General features: G+C 40.8%; 1 protein-coding gene across 5 annotated transcripts in view; it reads left to right on the forward strand.

The window, feature by feature from the left end:
- Positions 1-15697, forward strand: part of Tjp1 (tight junction protein 1) — a 228911-nt gene that overhangs the window by 2110 nt on the left and 211104 nt on the right. For all 5 annotated transcript variants that reach the window (XM_005381650.1, XM_005381653.1, XM_005381654.1 and 2 more), the window contains exon 2: positions 11989-12121. In XM_005381650.1, coding sequence (XP_005381707.1) covers positions 12101-12121 — 21 coding nt within the window. In that variant the 5' untranslated portion in view covers positions 11989-12100. The remainder of the gene's footprint in view (positions 1-11988; positions 12122-15697) is intronic.

Here is a 15697-nt window from a genome sequence, read left to right on the forward strand (position 1 = left end):
CCTGCCCGCCCGCGCCGGCCCGGCACCCGCGCCGGCTCGCTGGGGGACGGCGACCGGCTTCTGCTCGTGCGGATGCGTTTTCCCTTACGTGTTTCTCGAAAATCCCCGTGCGGTTGGGTGCATAGTAAAACGTGAGCCGCTCCCACGGCCAGGGGAGCGAAGTTGTGAGCTCGGAATTGCATTGTCAGGGACTGTTATTTCATCGGCATGCGTTCCGGTTCCTTCGACCTGGAAACTGTTACTGAGGTAATGGGGAAAAGCAGCCCTTAAAGAAGATGCCTGGAAGTTACCCAGATGTGGTTTACATAGTTTACTACCTATCAGATTGTACATTGCATGTTAGTAGCCTCTAAATATGCCGTACGGTACCCCGTGGCCACCTCCTAGGTATTATTCCGTTGGCTTGGGATTTAGGCTGGATGCTCTTTCAGAAGAGAAATAATCAGGGAAAGGGAAGGTGGCTAGAGATGAACGAGGCCAGTGATCATTATAGAGAGTGGTCACTTTACTTCTAAAATTAATGGTCACTGTAAATGTTTTATTCACTCCCATTGAACGTGGTCTAATTTAAGCCTAAGGTTGTAGAAAAAGAAAATGAGGCTGCTTTTATGTATTTGGATCCAAGGTCTATGGAGATTGACCAGCGAAGAAAAAGACGATTGAAAGGATGCCAATAGGAGTCAATTAGGGAGGTGAGACCACCAGTGCAGGCAGCAAAGCTCAAATTTCAGCTCCGCCACTTGCTGTGTGACCTTAAGCACGTTACAAGAGTATCTGTTTCTTCCTCTGTAAAATGAGAATCTTGTTGTCTGCCTCCTGGGTTTATCCAGGTAATTCAGGTAGTGAATACCAGGTACCTACTACTATGCCTTGCTGAACAGATGCTTGGAAAATGTTAGTGCGGCGCTCTCCGCCCTCCCCCATTTGTTAACAACAAAAGAAGGAGTTTATTCTGCAAAAGGTATTTTAATTTGATGAACAGCAAGGAACAACACATAGAAGACTAGGCTGCTAAAAGTTAGCAGCAGTTGGATTAAGAAATGTCTGTGGTGGGTGGTTGAGGTATAGTTCAGTAGTAGAACATTTCCCTATCATACCTAAGGAGCTGGGTTCAATCCCCAGCGCCACAAAATAATAATAATAATAATAATAATAATAATAGAAATAACTACGGGTAGCAACTAAATGAAGAACAGGTCACTCTCATGAAAGAAGTAATAATATTTGACCATGACTTCCCAGGTTGATGGTGTACAGCGAGGAGAAAAGATGTCCATGCCAGTGCTGTTGCTTCTACTTGCATTTCTCCCATGCCCTTGTTAATATCTAACACACTGTGTTGACCCTGTTTTTCATATATACACGTTGCCTCCCTCTCCCTAGACTGTGAGATGCACACAGAAATGTTTTTGTCTGTGTAGTTCATCACTAAATCCCCTTCAACTGGTATGTGGTACAAAATAGCTTCTCAGTAAATATTTGTTGAGTAAATGGATAATTGAGTTCTTAATAATGCATGGCTGGGAAAGAATGTTATGGAAATCTGTTTTCTTTCTTTTTTTTATTTTTTTTTTTGAACGGGGAATCGAACTCAGGACCTTGCTCTTGCCAGGCCTGCTCTTAATGTTCAGTTTAAAAAGATGTGGGGATAATATTTGAGGAGCTCTTGGGCATGAATACGCATTTGATTACAAAGTTAGGAAATAGGTTTATTCTTTATTATCATTTGGAGCCTCTGAAAATACAGTCCCCAAACACAGAATGCGTGAAGAGAGGAAATAAAGTCCAGGTAATGTTTGCGTTGTGGTAGTTCATGTTGGAAGTAGGAAATGCATTAGAGCCAGGGATTAAAAACCGTTTCACTAAGAAATGGCCTGCAGAAGACAAGGACAGTTAGTGTAACTTTTCCATCAGTTTGGATGAGTGTTTCAGAGCTTCCATTCCATACAAATTTGCAAAAGCTAATCTAGTTTTAAGGGTAGCAAAGAGAAGCGCGTACTCCACAAAAACTCTCCTGCGTGGGTGGTACTTTTCAACACAGATGTCCAATCCCTTACTTTTTTTAAAAAAAAAAAAGTTACAGAATATTGTGCTGCCGGATTCATTTATCTCTTATTCCTCTGGAGGTTTTTTCTACACAGCGTTTCACTTTGGCAATATCGTACGTAGTAAATGCACATGGCGCATTTGAGACGTGAGGCTCTGTTACCCGCGCCTACCGGAGAGGAGGGTGGAGGTCCCAGCTCCAGATGGAGGGCAGGAATCCCTAGGCCCCATCCGCAGTGCCAGTTGGACCTTGGAATGCACCAGCGTCTGGCCATGTACACAGTTATTGAGGTCATACTATGAACACGGGCCATGGCGAATGTAAAGGGGTGTGCGAAAATGAAATACTCTCTTTTTCAATTATTGCTGGGAGTGAAAGATTGTGTGCCTTCAAAGGCTGCATCTGGGAAAAGGGTAAAGTGGAAAGATGTGCTTCGTTCACACACTTGCATGTAGTTTTGCATTTGTGTGCATCAGCTTTCCTTCATACAGGGCCGCGCCTCCTCAGAGGCCCTCGGAGAGCTCCTTCTTCGCCAGTTCCTGTGTGTCTGCCTTCTGCTCTGCCTCTTACAAGGACCCGCCATGATCCAGGTGAGGGCCCACCTGGGTAATCCAGGATGCGCTCAAGACGTTAACTTAATTACACCTGCAAAGGCCTTTGTTCTAAACGTGACATTCACCCTGCTCCTCAGCAGAGTAGAGGCCCAAATAATAATTATTCCTGCTTTAGGTGAAATGTGAAAACCTTTTCATAACAATTGCATTGTTGCCAACAGTCTTAATTTTTGCATCAAGAGCTTTTAGGAGCGCGTATACTGATCTTAGGGAGAAGAGTGGTTGTCATTTCATTCTTTCCTAGGTCTAAAAATTTTTTTCCTGGTTAGGTGAGTAGGTAGTTATTGAAAGCCGTGCAGTATCAATGTGATCATGTCAGTGGTCAGCTAGCAGTCGTGTTCTGAAAATAATAAGAGCTGTCCTTCCACTAAGCTATTGCTGGTAGACCCAATGTAAGCGTCCCGTCATTTAACCTACGAGGAAGATGCCGTGACTTCCCACTTTATTGATGAGGTCATTGCCTTGACCAAAGTTAAAACCAGATCTTATACTGGTTGTTGGGTTAAAAAGGACAACTGAGCAGGAAGATGACAATCTAGGAAAAAAAGAACAGCTGGAAGTAGGTAAAGAATTACTGGGAGGTGCCCTGAAGAGTATTTTTTCTCCATAGCCCATCATGGGCCTCTCAGATCCTTCCGCTGGGATGTGACTAGCTCTAATATCCGAAGTCCTCTTGTAGTCTTTTAATGAGAAAATTATAGTCAATAACACACATTATTATTTATAAGTATAACTTATAAATAGTAAATAGTAAAAGTCCATTTCTTATTTATTAAGTGAATGATTAAGGTTTCTGCAGTCTGTCACTTACACACAAATATTAGCATCTTACTGCCATTTATGGAAGAAGTATCCTTAGAAGAATTCGGTATCTTTGTAGAGTCAGCTGCCCTGCTGTTCTCAGCAGTATCCCAAGATCCCTGTTCTCACACCATTGTTAGAATTCCCCTCTCTGGGAGAAGAATGCTTTGCTATCGCTCATTAGCATTGTCTGGGGTTGATTGTGGCTGTTGGTTGCTGATATTTTAAAATTCATATCTTGTACAAGGCGCTACTCTGTGGAAAATTTTGTTCTTGTGTGACCCCTTCGTTTTTGTATCATCTTGTTTATTTATTTTTTGCCCAATTTCTCATTATAACTAAGTTCTTTTCCACTGGAAATTTGAAGTAGGGAAGGCAGAAGGGTTTGAGGGTTGTTTGTCCTAAGTGGGCTGTGGTCAGAGATGGCTGTGAACCAAAACTGAGTTATGCACGAAAAAGATGAGTTTGAGCTCTCCCTGGGGCATCAGGCTCGGCAAGGACAGGGAGCGGCAGGGCATTCCAGCCCAGGGAGGGTCTGGGAGGGGTGGTTGCAGAATGTCGGGGAGTTGTGTTGTGCTGAGTGTGTATTTTGGGTGAGTAAAATGTTTGATTTCTGCTGAATTTAAAAGACTTTGCTAGGCCATGTCATAGGCTTAGCATCCTGTTTGGATGACAGCCAAGAAAGAGCCCAAAGTTTCCAAGTATAGGTGTGACATCTTTGATAGGGTTGGCCTTTACCTTTCTCCTGATGTCCTGGACCAGAGCAGTGTACACAGAAGCAACAAGAACTGAAGAGTAAACAATTTACTGGGTTGTTCATAATCTCTGGGCAGGTGCCAGGCATCACCCAAATGAGGGCCACTCCAGGAAGCCACGCTCAGGCAGGCCCAGTTAGGCTTCAGGCCCTCGAGGGATTGCGGCTTCCTCTGCCCTGATGCTAAGATGATGGGACCTACCTGCAGCATGGCCACTGGAGAGGAGGGAGGTGGAGAGAGCACAGGGCCTGATTCGGGGGCCAGCCTGGCGGGGCACATTTGCCCTGTGGAAGCAGGATGTGAGATGACGGATAAAAGAGGGTGGGCCCCATTCTTCTAGTTATGTTTAAGACTTCTTATGCATTACCTTGTCATTGTACTTAGTATTACATTGCGTTAACTAGGATAAATTTGTATAAAACTTGGTGGATAGCGATTCTTTTTTTTTTCTCAGTGCCGGTGATTGAATCCAGGGTCTTTGCAGTAGAGGCCCTAGTCCCCATTCCCATTTTGTTTTTTGAGTCAGAGTCTTGCTAAATGGCTCAGGCAGGATTCAAACTTGCGATCCTCCTGCTTCAGCCTTGCAAGTACAGGGATTACAGGTGTGTGCCACCATGTCTGGCTTGGAAGTTAAGAACGCTTATTGCAAGCTTTAGATTTTATAGGCTTATAGGTTTGAGAAAAAGGGAAGGAAAAGTGATGCCTTTCTAAGTCAGGTGAGAGAAATGTTATGAAAAGTATTAGGCAGATTTCTTCATCCAAAAAGTTGATAGTGTGTTTGCATTAATATCCTAAAATATCACACCCTTTAACCAACACTATCAATACAAATCAAGAGAAATGAGAAAAATAGGTTTGTATATTGTTTTATAATTCTTCCTTTCTAATATGCCCTCTTTTGAATAAATTCCTTTTTTTAGGAGTAGAAAAAGTTATTGGGAAAAGCAATAGGAACAGCTCCTGAGAGACAAGTGGGGGTCCCAAATGGGTTGCCCTGAATAAATTTCTTTTTAAAGTTTAATTTGTTTCTTAACTGATAAACTTAAAATTCTACCTATTTACAGGGTACCGTACTGTTTCCTTGTGTAATGTTAAGTCAGGTGAAATGTAGCTGAGTCCTCAAATGTGTGTCTTTTCTTTATGGTGAAAACATTCTAAGTCCTTTTGGCTCATTTGAAATGCACAGAGCATCATTAATATCTGTAATGCTCCTAGCTGCAACTTAGCATCACTGATCACTCGTTCCCTGTCTTCCCTTCCCTATGACTCTCCCAAGCCTGTGGCAGCCCCTATTCTGGGGTCATTTCTATGAGATCAACTTTTTCTCCTTATACCTGTGAGTGACGGCGAAGGGTATTTGCCCTTTTGTGCCTGGTTTATTTCACTTAGTGGTCTCCAGTGACATCCGTATTGTTGCAAATGACAAGTTGTCCTTCTTTTTCACAGCAGAATAGCATTGCATTGTGTGCATGTACTGCACTTTGTTTATCATCAGTGGATGGACACTTAGGTTGTTCCCGTTCCTGGCCTTTGTGAGTAGCACTGCAGTGAACATAGGCATACACACATGTCTTTGACATGCCAATTTCCTTTCCTTTAGATATACCCAGTAGTGAGGATGCTGGATTATGTGGGAGTACTGGTTTTTTTTTTGAGACAGGGTCTCGCTCTGCAGTTCAGGCTGGCCTTGATTGAACTCATTTTGTAGCCCAGGCTGGCCTCAAACTTACAGTGACCCTTCTGCCTCAGCCTCCTGAGTGTTGGGATTACAGGTGTGCGCCACCACACTGGGACTGTCCTTAATTTTTTAAAGAATTTGCATGTTACTTTCCATAATGGTTGTACTAATTTGCATTCCCACCAGTAGGATGCAAGGGTTCTCTTTGCCTCACAGCCCCACAGTACTTGTTGTCTTTGATCTTGTTGACATAGCCATTCTTACTGTTGTTGGGTGATGCCTTTCTATGGTTGCTTGTGGTTTATGTTTCTCTGATTAATAGGGTTGAGCATTTTTTCACGTGCCTGTTATTCATTGGTCTGGCTTCTTCTAAGACATGTCTACTATTTGATTTTGTTTATTTAGGCATTTTTTTTTTTTTTTTGAAGTGGGGCTCTCACTATGTTGCCCAAGGTGGTCCTGAACTCCAGGAGTTAAGCAATCCTCCTGCTGAAGCCGCCTAAGTAGCTCAGCCCACAGAGTGTACCATCTCGCCAAGGTGCCTTTTTTTTTTTATTTTAAAGAGGAAAAAACTCCAAAATTTCAAAACTAGATAATAGGAGGGTAACAATGGTTAGTAGATTGTATTGTTATATTTAAATTAGTTACTCAGAGTAGAAGATACCGGTATTTAATTGTCCAAACAATATTAACACAAACTTTTCAGTGAACTAAGAGAAATTAGTAGCATGACTATCTTAACTATCTTATCTATATATACATATATAGGTATATATATTTATATATTTTTTTCCTTTTTGCTCTTCCCTTCCTTCTTTTCTCCATTTCCCCATTCCAGTTTCTCTCTGCTTTTGAAGTTTGTTCTCATTTTACAATAACTACTGTACATTTTGGATCTTATTTACTCTTTCAGCATCTCACACTAGGGAGATAATACAGTGTTTACACATGTGCATCTATTTATTTCCCTCATGAGTATGGTCTCGAGTTGCACCCATTCACCTATGAAAGTCTCCAGTTTGTCCTTCTTTATGGCTGAGTAGTACTCCATTATATAAAAATACCACATCTTTTTTACCCAGTCCTCGGTTGATGAGCATTTGGGTTGTTTCCAAGATCTAGCTATTACAAACTGTGCTGCTCTAAACATGGGTGTGCATATTGCTGTGGTATGATGTTTTTAATTCTTCTGGGAAGATATCCAGAAGGGGAATAACTGGGTCAACTGGGACCTTCAATCTTAGTTTTTTGAGAAATCTCCACACTGATTTTCACAGTGGTTAAGGTGCCCATTTTTAATGTGGGTTATTTAATTATTTTGCTCTTGAGTTTTTGGAGATCTTTGTATTTTTCATTGTTGTACCAGGAATCAAACTCAGGACCTTGTGCTTGCCAGGCAGGCACTGTGCCGCCGAGCTACATCCCCGGCCCCTCTTTGTATATTCTGGATATGAGCTCCCTGTCAAATGTATAGTGTACTAATATGCTCTTCTCTTCTGCAGGTTGTCTCTTTGTTTTCTTTCCTACAGAAGCTTTTAAGTTTGTTTATCTTTGCTTTTATTTCCTGTACTGGTTTGGCCTTGACCAAAAAAATCCCTGCCCCCAGAAGTGTTTCCCCTGGAATAAAGTTCTTCATTGTTTGTGTGAAGCCTTTACCCTGCAGGGAGGAGAACAGTTGTACGTTGTGCTTCTTTCTATATTGAGAACCATGAAAGTGACATTGTTAAATTTGTGTTCTGGGAGCTGAACTGAAAAGAGGATTTATTGGAAATTCAGTGCAATAAAAAGTTTAATTAAAAGAACCACAACCAAATTGATGGTGGGTTGACGAAACAGTAAGAACGCCATCACTGAACCAGCATTTTTGTGGATACCCTCAGAAGTGTCGTTATAGATGGGCGACCTGCTGAGAGGAAAGCCCTGTAGGTCTAGCCTGGAGCTTGTGCAGAAGACTGCTGCAAAGATGGGGTGGACCAGTTGGTAGGGCATGGGGAGGGAGGAGCAGGGGGATTTGGGGAGGTGATGAGGGGGATGCACTGGTGTGTGCCAGGTACAGTGTGCAGCTTTCTTGTGCTAAAGCAGTGAGCGTGGGTGCTGGGCACAGAGAGAGCTGTCCGTGAGGTAGCTGCCGAGCCCCCCGACCCAGAAGGACAGTGGCCTCTCAGTGACACATCCTGTCTCTCCTGCCAAGGTCAGCGAAGTTAGGCACAGGAGACAAACAGATGTTCTCCACTATCGAAACAGGCAGACATTAGAAATCACCAAGCAGCTGGGGAAACCTGTGAATTACCAAATTAAAAATGAGGGATAGGGGCAGGGGATTTAGCTCAGCAGCACAGCGCCTGCCTGGCAAGTGTGAGGTCGTGAGTTCGATTCCCGGTACCAGAAAAAAGAAAAAGAAAAAAAGAAAAATGAGGGATTAATCCCTGAGAAAATAGAAAGATATTGGATTAAATTCAGAAAGATGCAAAAAAATATTGCAATAATGAAGTCTAAGACACTTTAGAAATCAAAAACTCGGGGTTCCAGTGGTGCAGTCGGTTAGCACGTGGTACTTACATAGAAAATGAAAACCTACAGAAAAGAGAATTACCAAATGAACAGGACAGCGAAGCAGAAAAGCAGGCGGAGAAAGCTGACAAGTCGCGGAAAACCAAAGAGATCAAAAGAATGAGAGAGAAGGTAGGAAACGCGGAAACTCTTTCCAGGAGTCAGGTGGGGCTTTTAGTGGCATGTGGTGATGCTGGGGGTGAGAGGAGCAGATGGGCTGATGCCATACTGTGCTCACGAGGGGCTGGGGATACTGATGAACTTAGGTATTGTTAGGAAAATATGAATTTAAATATATGCAATCTGCTTTCCATACTTTTGGGTTCTGCATTTGCGAATTCTGCCACCTTGATGTAAATATTTGGGGAAAATTGCATCTGTTTTGAACATGTACAGACTTTCCTTCATTATCATTATTTCCTGAACAACAGTGTCAGCGCTATTCGCGTAGCATTTACATTGTATCAGGTATCATAAGTAATCGAGACAATTTGAAAGTATACAGGAGGGCCCGTGTGGTTCTATACAAATATGACAGCATCTTATGTAACAGATTTGAACATCCCCAGATTTTGTTATCTGAGGGGAGTCCAAGTAATGAGCATATGTGTGCATGTACATGTATAAATGTATGCGTGCGTATATATGTGTATACTATGTTAACATGTATATATAGTTAGCTAGTGATACCCTGATTAGATCTATAACTTTTAAATTAATTGGAAGGAGAAAATGTTCCCAAAGTCAGTCATATTAATTTTTTTTTGTACCGGGAATCAAACTCAGGACCTTGCACTTGCCAGGCAGGTGCTTATGCTGCTGAGCTATATCCCCAGCATCAGTCACATTAATAAGGCAAAAAAGGAAAAAAGGAAAGAAAGAAAGAAAGGAAGGAAAAAAAGAGAAAGAAAGAAAGAAAAAAAAAAAAAAAGAAAGAAAGAAAGAAAAAAGAAACAAAGGGGGCTGGGTGTAGTGGTTCATGCCTGTAATTCCAGCACTCAGGAGGTTGAGGTAGGAGAATTGCCACAAGTTCAAGGCCAGCCTGAACTACACAGTGAGACCCTGTCTCAAAAACTGCAATATATACAATACAATACAATACAATACAAAAGTCAAGAAAGCATGCAAATAAAAAAACACAAAATGAGATGGCAGAAAGAATTCTAAACATGTTAATAAACAGTAAATTCAAAGAGATTGGGTCCATCTCAAAAGTTGTTTACTCTCAGAATGGACCAGAAAAACCCACTCCAGCTGCATAAATGCCAAAAGTTAAAGGCACAGCTAAAAGGAAAAAGAAGGGAGAGATTTGGTAAGATTGAAAATATAAGCAAAATAAGGTTGAAAATATAAACAAAAAGATATGTAGATGGGCAAAATTATCATCAGACAAGATAACATTTACAGTAAAATGTATCATTGGTACAGTGACTTTCTATATGATAAAGATTAAGTCCCTAAGAACATATGAGTCAAATATTTATCTATCCAATAAAAAATTTTTTGAAATGTAGTAAGCAAGACTAGATTTATAAGGACCAATTGACAGATCCATTTTTGTGATGGGAAACTTTAATAGTCCTTCTTACAGAAATCAGCAGTTCAGCAAGACAAAAATACAGCGAAGGATACACAGAGCTGAAGTATAAAATCATAAAGTGAAGGATTTTCCCAGAGGGCATTCTCATACACTCTTGTGGAAGTGTAAATCAGTAGCGCTCTTTTGGAAGGTGTATCAGTCAGCTTTCCCACTGCTGGACACAGTACCTGACCCCCACGATTTAAAGGAGGAAAAGTTTAATTTGGCTCATGGTTTGGGGAGAGTCAGTCCATAGTTGACCAGCTCCAAGGCAGGAACATGATGGTGGAAGGGCCTGGTGGAGCAAAGCAGCTTAGCTCATGGTGACCTGGGAGCAGAGCGGAAGAATAGCACAAGAGAGGAACAGATGAGAGACCGTACAGTGTACCCAAGGCCACGCCTCCATGGCCCACCCAGTGTGCACAGAAGTGTGTTTTACTAATCTACTGGGCATTTCTTAATCCTGTGAAGTTGACACAGCAAGATTAATGGTCACAGAAGGCACAGCCTGTTAACATTTAGAAAGCTCCTACCCCCGCCCCTGGGGTTCTTCCCTAAATTATACAGTTGTACACAGGTTTATCAAGGATGCGGTCCTGGAAGCTTTATGGTTTGAGAGTAGACATTCGAAAACAAACTGCCCATCGGTGAGGGAGTAATTGAGTAAGTTACATGGCATCTATGTTGTGGAATACGATTTAGCCATTAATAAGAGCAGTTGTGTACAGAGTGCATTATGGGAAGAGCTTCAAAATATATTCTTAAGTAAAACAATATGGCACAGGAAGATATGAACAGTTCGTTCACCTTACCAAATGCTCCCCAAAGGAAATAAACACATAGGTGGATAAGCACTGATATTTGGGAGGTTGTATAAAGCACTAGTAACAGTGGTGGGCTTTGGAGAAGAGAGGGTTGGGATAAGGCAAAGGGGAAACAGCTTTTAATTTTCACTATCTTATGCTCTTCAAATAGTCTAACTATACGGATGTGTTGCTTTCATTCTCAACTGTAGGCATTCTTAAACTGGCCTATTTTATATTTACTGTCTTTTTAGTAATTAGATTCATTTTGTCAATAGTCCCTCTTGTATGTCTTTTAAAAGCAATTAGGAGTCTTACATCTTTCTGACAACATCTTAAAAGAAAGGTAAGTAGGTCACAGAGGTCCATAACTGTGGGAATGCAAAGTGTGTTACAAACGGGAGATACAGCCATAGAATAAGGAAATGGACTTTTATAAACCACACTTACAAGTCAGCCTCCTTACTTCATAAACTGTATCATCACTAGGACACTGCAGTGTCCTTGGAGGTGCCGGGTCACCATCTCTCTAGCGAGTTTCTTGTAAGGCTGTGACCAGTAGTGACCCTGAAATGAGAGACCATGTGCAAGTTGTGTGCATGTGTGTTTATGTATGAATGTTTATCCCAGTATGCAGCCTGTCTGCAGATGGCTTAGATAGTTTGCTGTTTCTTATCTGTGTTTGCTTGATCCCATAATTGTGCTGAATGAACGGCTGATGGTCATGTTTAAAGAGTTATTTTTGCGCTTAACAAAAGCACAGTGAACAGGATCTGTGGGTGTGCGCAGTGACAGCTCCCTTGTACTGGACACGCCAGGCACTGGCCTGAGTGTGGGATAAATCGCCGCCCAGATGCCGGCACGTTACCTAGGAAACCCCAGTCAAGTCTTAGTCACTTCTTTGAGGGTTGCAGAACTGACTTTTAGTGACTCTTACTGTGGCAGTATTTGAACTCCGTCAGGAAGATTTCTAAAGTAGCCAGCTGGGGAGAAATATTTAGAAAATGGTATTTGATAGAATGTGGCTCCTAGTTTTGGGTTGAAGAAAAGGAAGGTGTGGTGTCTTCTTCAAGCACCCTCAAGGAAGTGCTTACCTCAAACTTCAGAGACATGTTCACCAGCAAATGCATCTTCTTTGATGCCTTTTTTCCCTTCTTGCAGGGTAACGCCATCCTCTGAAAATCCTAATGGTGCTACTTCTAGTGTCAGCCAAGGAAAACCTTCTTTAAGGCGAATTAAAGGGAGACTACACAGAAGCAAGAGCCTGGACAGCATGGACTTCTGTGAGCTCACTGTAAGTGGACAGATCGGCGCTTTTCTTATTTCCTAAGGGAGTGTGATACGAGTCTCATGTCAGGGTGATATTTTCATTTTTAAAACTGTTCATAAAGGTGCAACAGGCTTATTTGTAGTATGCATTTTTTAATTTAAAAAATTGATTTATCTAACAGGTTACCAACCAGAGTGCTTTGTTAGGTGCTATGCATATGACACATTTATAATGAATGGATCATAACGAGGGTTCTGCTGGGAAGACACAGAATTACTTCCTGAACTCTACAGGAAAAGCTGAACAAAGTTGATAAAATATTGTGTCAGTTTCTTCATATATCACAAGTTGGTGTTGATGTATATAAGTAGAGTCGTGAGTATCTGATTCAATTCAAACACTCAACTTCTGGGTGGTGCCTGAAAATAGTCTAAAATTATTAGGATACATCCCAGTTTAGTTGACGGTATTTTCTTTCTGCTCTAAGTGATGAACCTTAATGCTTCTATTTTTTTCCAGGCTATGTGACAGGTTTTCATGTGGGTACGTGGTAAATTCATTCATGTCTTTGGGGGAGCACTGATATTTGTAGGCTCAACTAAAAGAGATACTGTAATGCCATAAAGGGAGTGCTAGAATGTTCTTTGCTTTTAAATTTTACTTAAATTTGTGCATTGTTGGGTTCATTGGCTGATTAATGGATACTAATGATGCTTGGTGGACTAGGTGTGTTTGTTTTCTTTGTGGAGTTCTAGAAAGTTTGAATAAAAAATTATTATTGAACACTATCTCAAAAATGATATCAAAATGGTATCAGGGTTTAGTTTATGAAACTAAATGCTATCTTTTTTAGATTAGGATAGTTGCATCTCTTATTTATAACTGATGAAAGCAAAAGCCCAGTAAATGTGAATGCTCTTTTTTTTCCAAGAAAAATAACCATTTTATTCCTGTGATACACAGTTATGAAAAGATAATATTTACTTTAATTCAAACATAGCACTTAAGCTATTTACCAATTTTTCAGTAGAACTTCTGACAGTGAACAGTGGAGAAGCTGATCGTTGTCATGTATGTCAGCCAGTGATTTAGCACCTCCTCCTCCCAGCAACAGACCCTGAAAGTACTGTAACTTCTGAGAAGAAGCAATTTCAGAAATATCAAAAATGATGAACAGTTCAGAACATTTCCCCCAAATATCGGTAGAAATAAAAGTGTTCCCTTAACAAGCTGCTGAATCTCCTCTGGAGAGTTGAAAGACAGGGAAGCATAAGGTGGGCAGGGACACTCTAAGGCAATAGCTTTCGTTTGTTTTTGTTTTTTGTTTTTTGCCTTTTTTTAAGACAGGGTCTTGCTGTGCAGTTCAGGCTGGCCTTGAGCTCACTTTGTAGCCCACGCTGGTCTTGAACTTGCAGCGATCCTCCTGCCTCAGCCTCCCAAGTGCTGGGATTACAGGTGTGAGTCACCACGCCCATCGTTAGTAGCTTTCACTTTTAACAAAAAAATACATTTTATATCAGAAACACACAAACATACGTCTATATACATATACATATGAAACAGTGTTTCACCAAGCAATACTTTGAATGCTTTTTTTATTTATTAAAATTTATATTTTAGTTCTAGGGCTTATTTTTACTGAAAAAAATTTATTCAATTACTAAAATTGTTCTTGAGCCCTTTTTTCTGACACAAGAAGGTGAAATAGGAGCTATAGGAAAACACTGAATCAATAACTGAGTAGAAGAGTAAGAAGTCAGTTCTTACTAAGTCAACCTAATGATGAACGTGACTATAGAAAGTATAAATATGGTCTACCGTGAACTGAGCTGCTTTTCGGAAGTGACACAACGGTGGACGTGGTGGTGCACACCTGTAAGCCCAGCACTCTGGGAGGCTGAGGGATGAGGTGGTAAGCACAGCTGGGCAATGTAGTGACTCAGTGATACTCTGTTTCACTCAATAAACAAGGGCTGGGTATGTGACTTAGTGCAAAGGCCCTGGATTTATTCTCTGCTATCACAAAAAAGTGAACTTACTGAAAAACAAATTTGAGGCTGGGGATTTAGTGCCTGCCTGGCAAGTGCGACGTCGTGAGTTCAATTCCCAGTACCAGAAAAAAAAAAAAAAAAGACAAATTTGAAGTAATTAGAACATAAAAAAGGAAAGTGAAATTTTACTAATTTTCTATGATGCTTAATACTCATGCGTAAGTAGAAAACCAATTTGAAATGTCATAAACTATGTTTATTTGCTTATCAGAATCATTCTGGTTGGGTAAGAGGTTAAATTCCCTCTAGAACATGATAGGAACAATCTTTACATGTTGATTACCCTTTATCCAAAATGCCCAGGGCCAGGACCGCTTGTGTTTTGCATTGGGAATATTGCAGATCTACAGTGAAATATCTCAGGGGCGAGACCCAAGTTGAAACACAAAGCCCGTTTACATCTCGCGTACACACTTTATACACATGACTTGAAGGTAATATTATACGGTATTTTCAGAGTCCCTGCATTTTGACTGCTACCTGTCACATTAGGCTGTACACTTTTCCACTGTGGCAACACACTGATGCTCAGAATGTGTGACGCTGTCGGATTAGGGATGTTCAACCTATATTTTACATAAGATCACTTTCAGTTCCCTACGAATAGAATGCGTACTTGAACGATAAGAAAAACTTGGCAAATTAAGTACTCTTTTTTGTTATAAAAAATATGCTTAAATTTTTTCCTGCCTTTTTCCATGATCTGGCCGAGGCCAAGCAAAGAAAAGGCAGTGGTACCCAGGTGCAGTACCATGTGCACCATCTTTTTGAGAGTCTTTCCTTTTTGACTTTCTCTGAAAAGTGAAAAGAATTAGCATCCATGAAGGGAAGGCATTTTGACACTGACCTTAAAAGAGAAGAAAGTTCACGTTCACAGAAGGGTGATTCAAGGGGGAGCTGCATGTCCTGGGGTAATGGTGTCTACACTTGGCTTCATGGACTACATCTTTTTACATTTTGATTTTCCATTTCTAAAGAGTGCATTGAAAGACTGTGGGTATTGGCATATGCTATTCCATTTCTCTTTCAGCAATAGGAATGTATTAGTGAAATCTTAATTACTGCAGTTAGTTGGACTGTTTGAATTCATTTCTTTCTCATGTTTTCTTAGACATGTCTGGTAGGACAGCAATTTTTATTTTATGCTTTTGAACACTTATTCTTTTGAGCACTTGTAGATGGTTAGACATTTTTACCATGCACATGTTTCACTTTTAGAAAAATAGTAAACTGGTTTTCAAAACTATGTTTTCTTTAAAAAAAGAAGAGCTCAGGTGGTGATGGTGGAGGAGGTGTTGGAGTATTGGCGGTCAAGGTCGAGGTAGAAATGGCGGAGATGGAGGTGGTGATGTTAGAGTTAGCTGATTACTCCCACCTGAGCCGTCAGATGTGGCCGTTAATGCTGTAATATCCAGAATGTGTAGGAGAATCTAGCATCTCTGACCTGGGGCTAAAAAATAACTGTTCCCTATGTTTTTAAAATTCATCTTTTTGAAAATAGTTGTCTCATTTTTAAAAATCTTTTGTAAAAGAAAGAAGCATTACATTT

Source organism: Chinchilla lanigera, unplaced genomic scaffold (assembly GCF_000276665.1).
Source record: "Chinchilla lanigera isolate Chin_1 unplaced genomic scaffold, ChiLan1.0 scaffold00015, whole genome shotgun sequence".
Classification (NCBI taxonomy): Eukaryota; Metazoa; Chordata; class Mammalia; order Rodentia; family Chinchillidae; genus Chinchilla; species Chinchilla lanigera.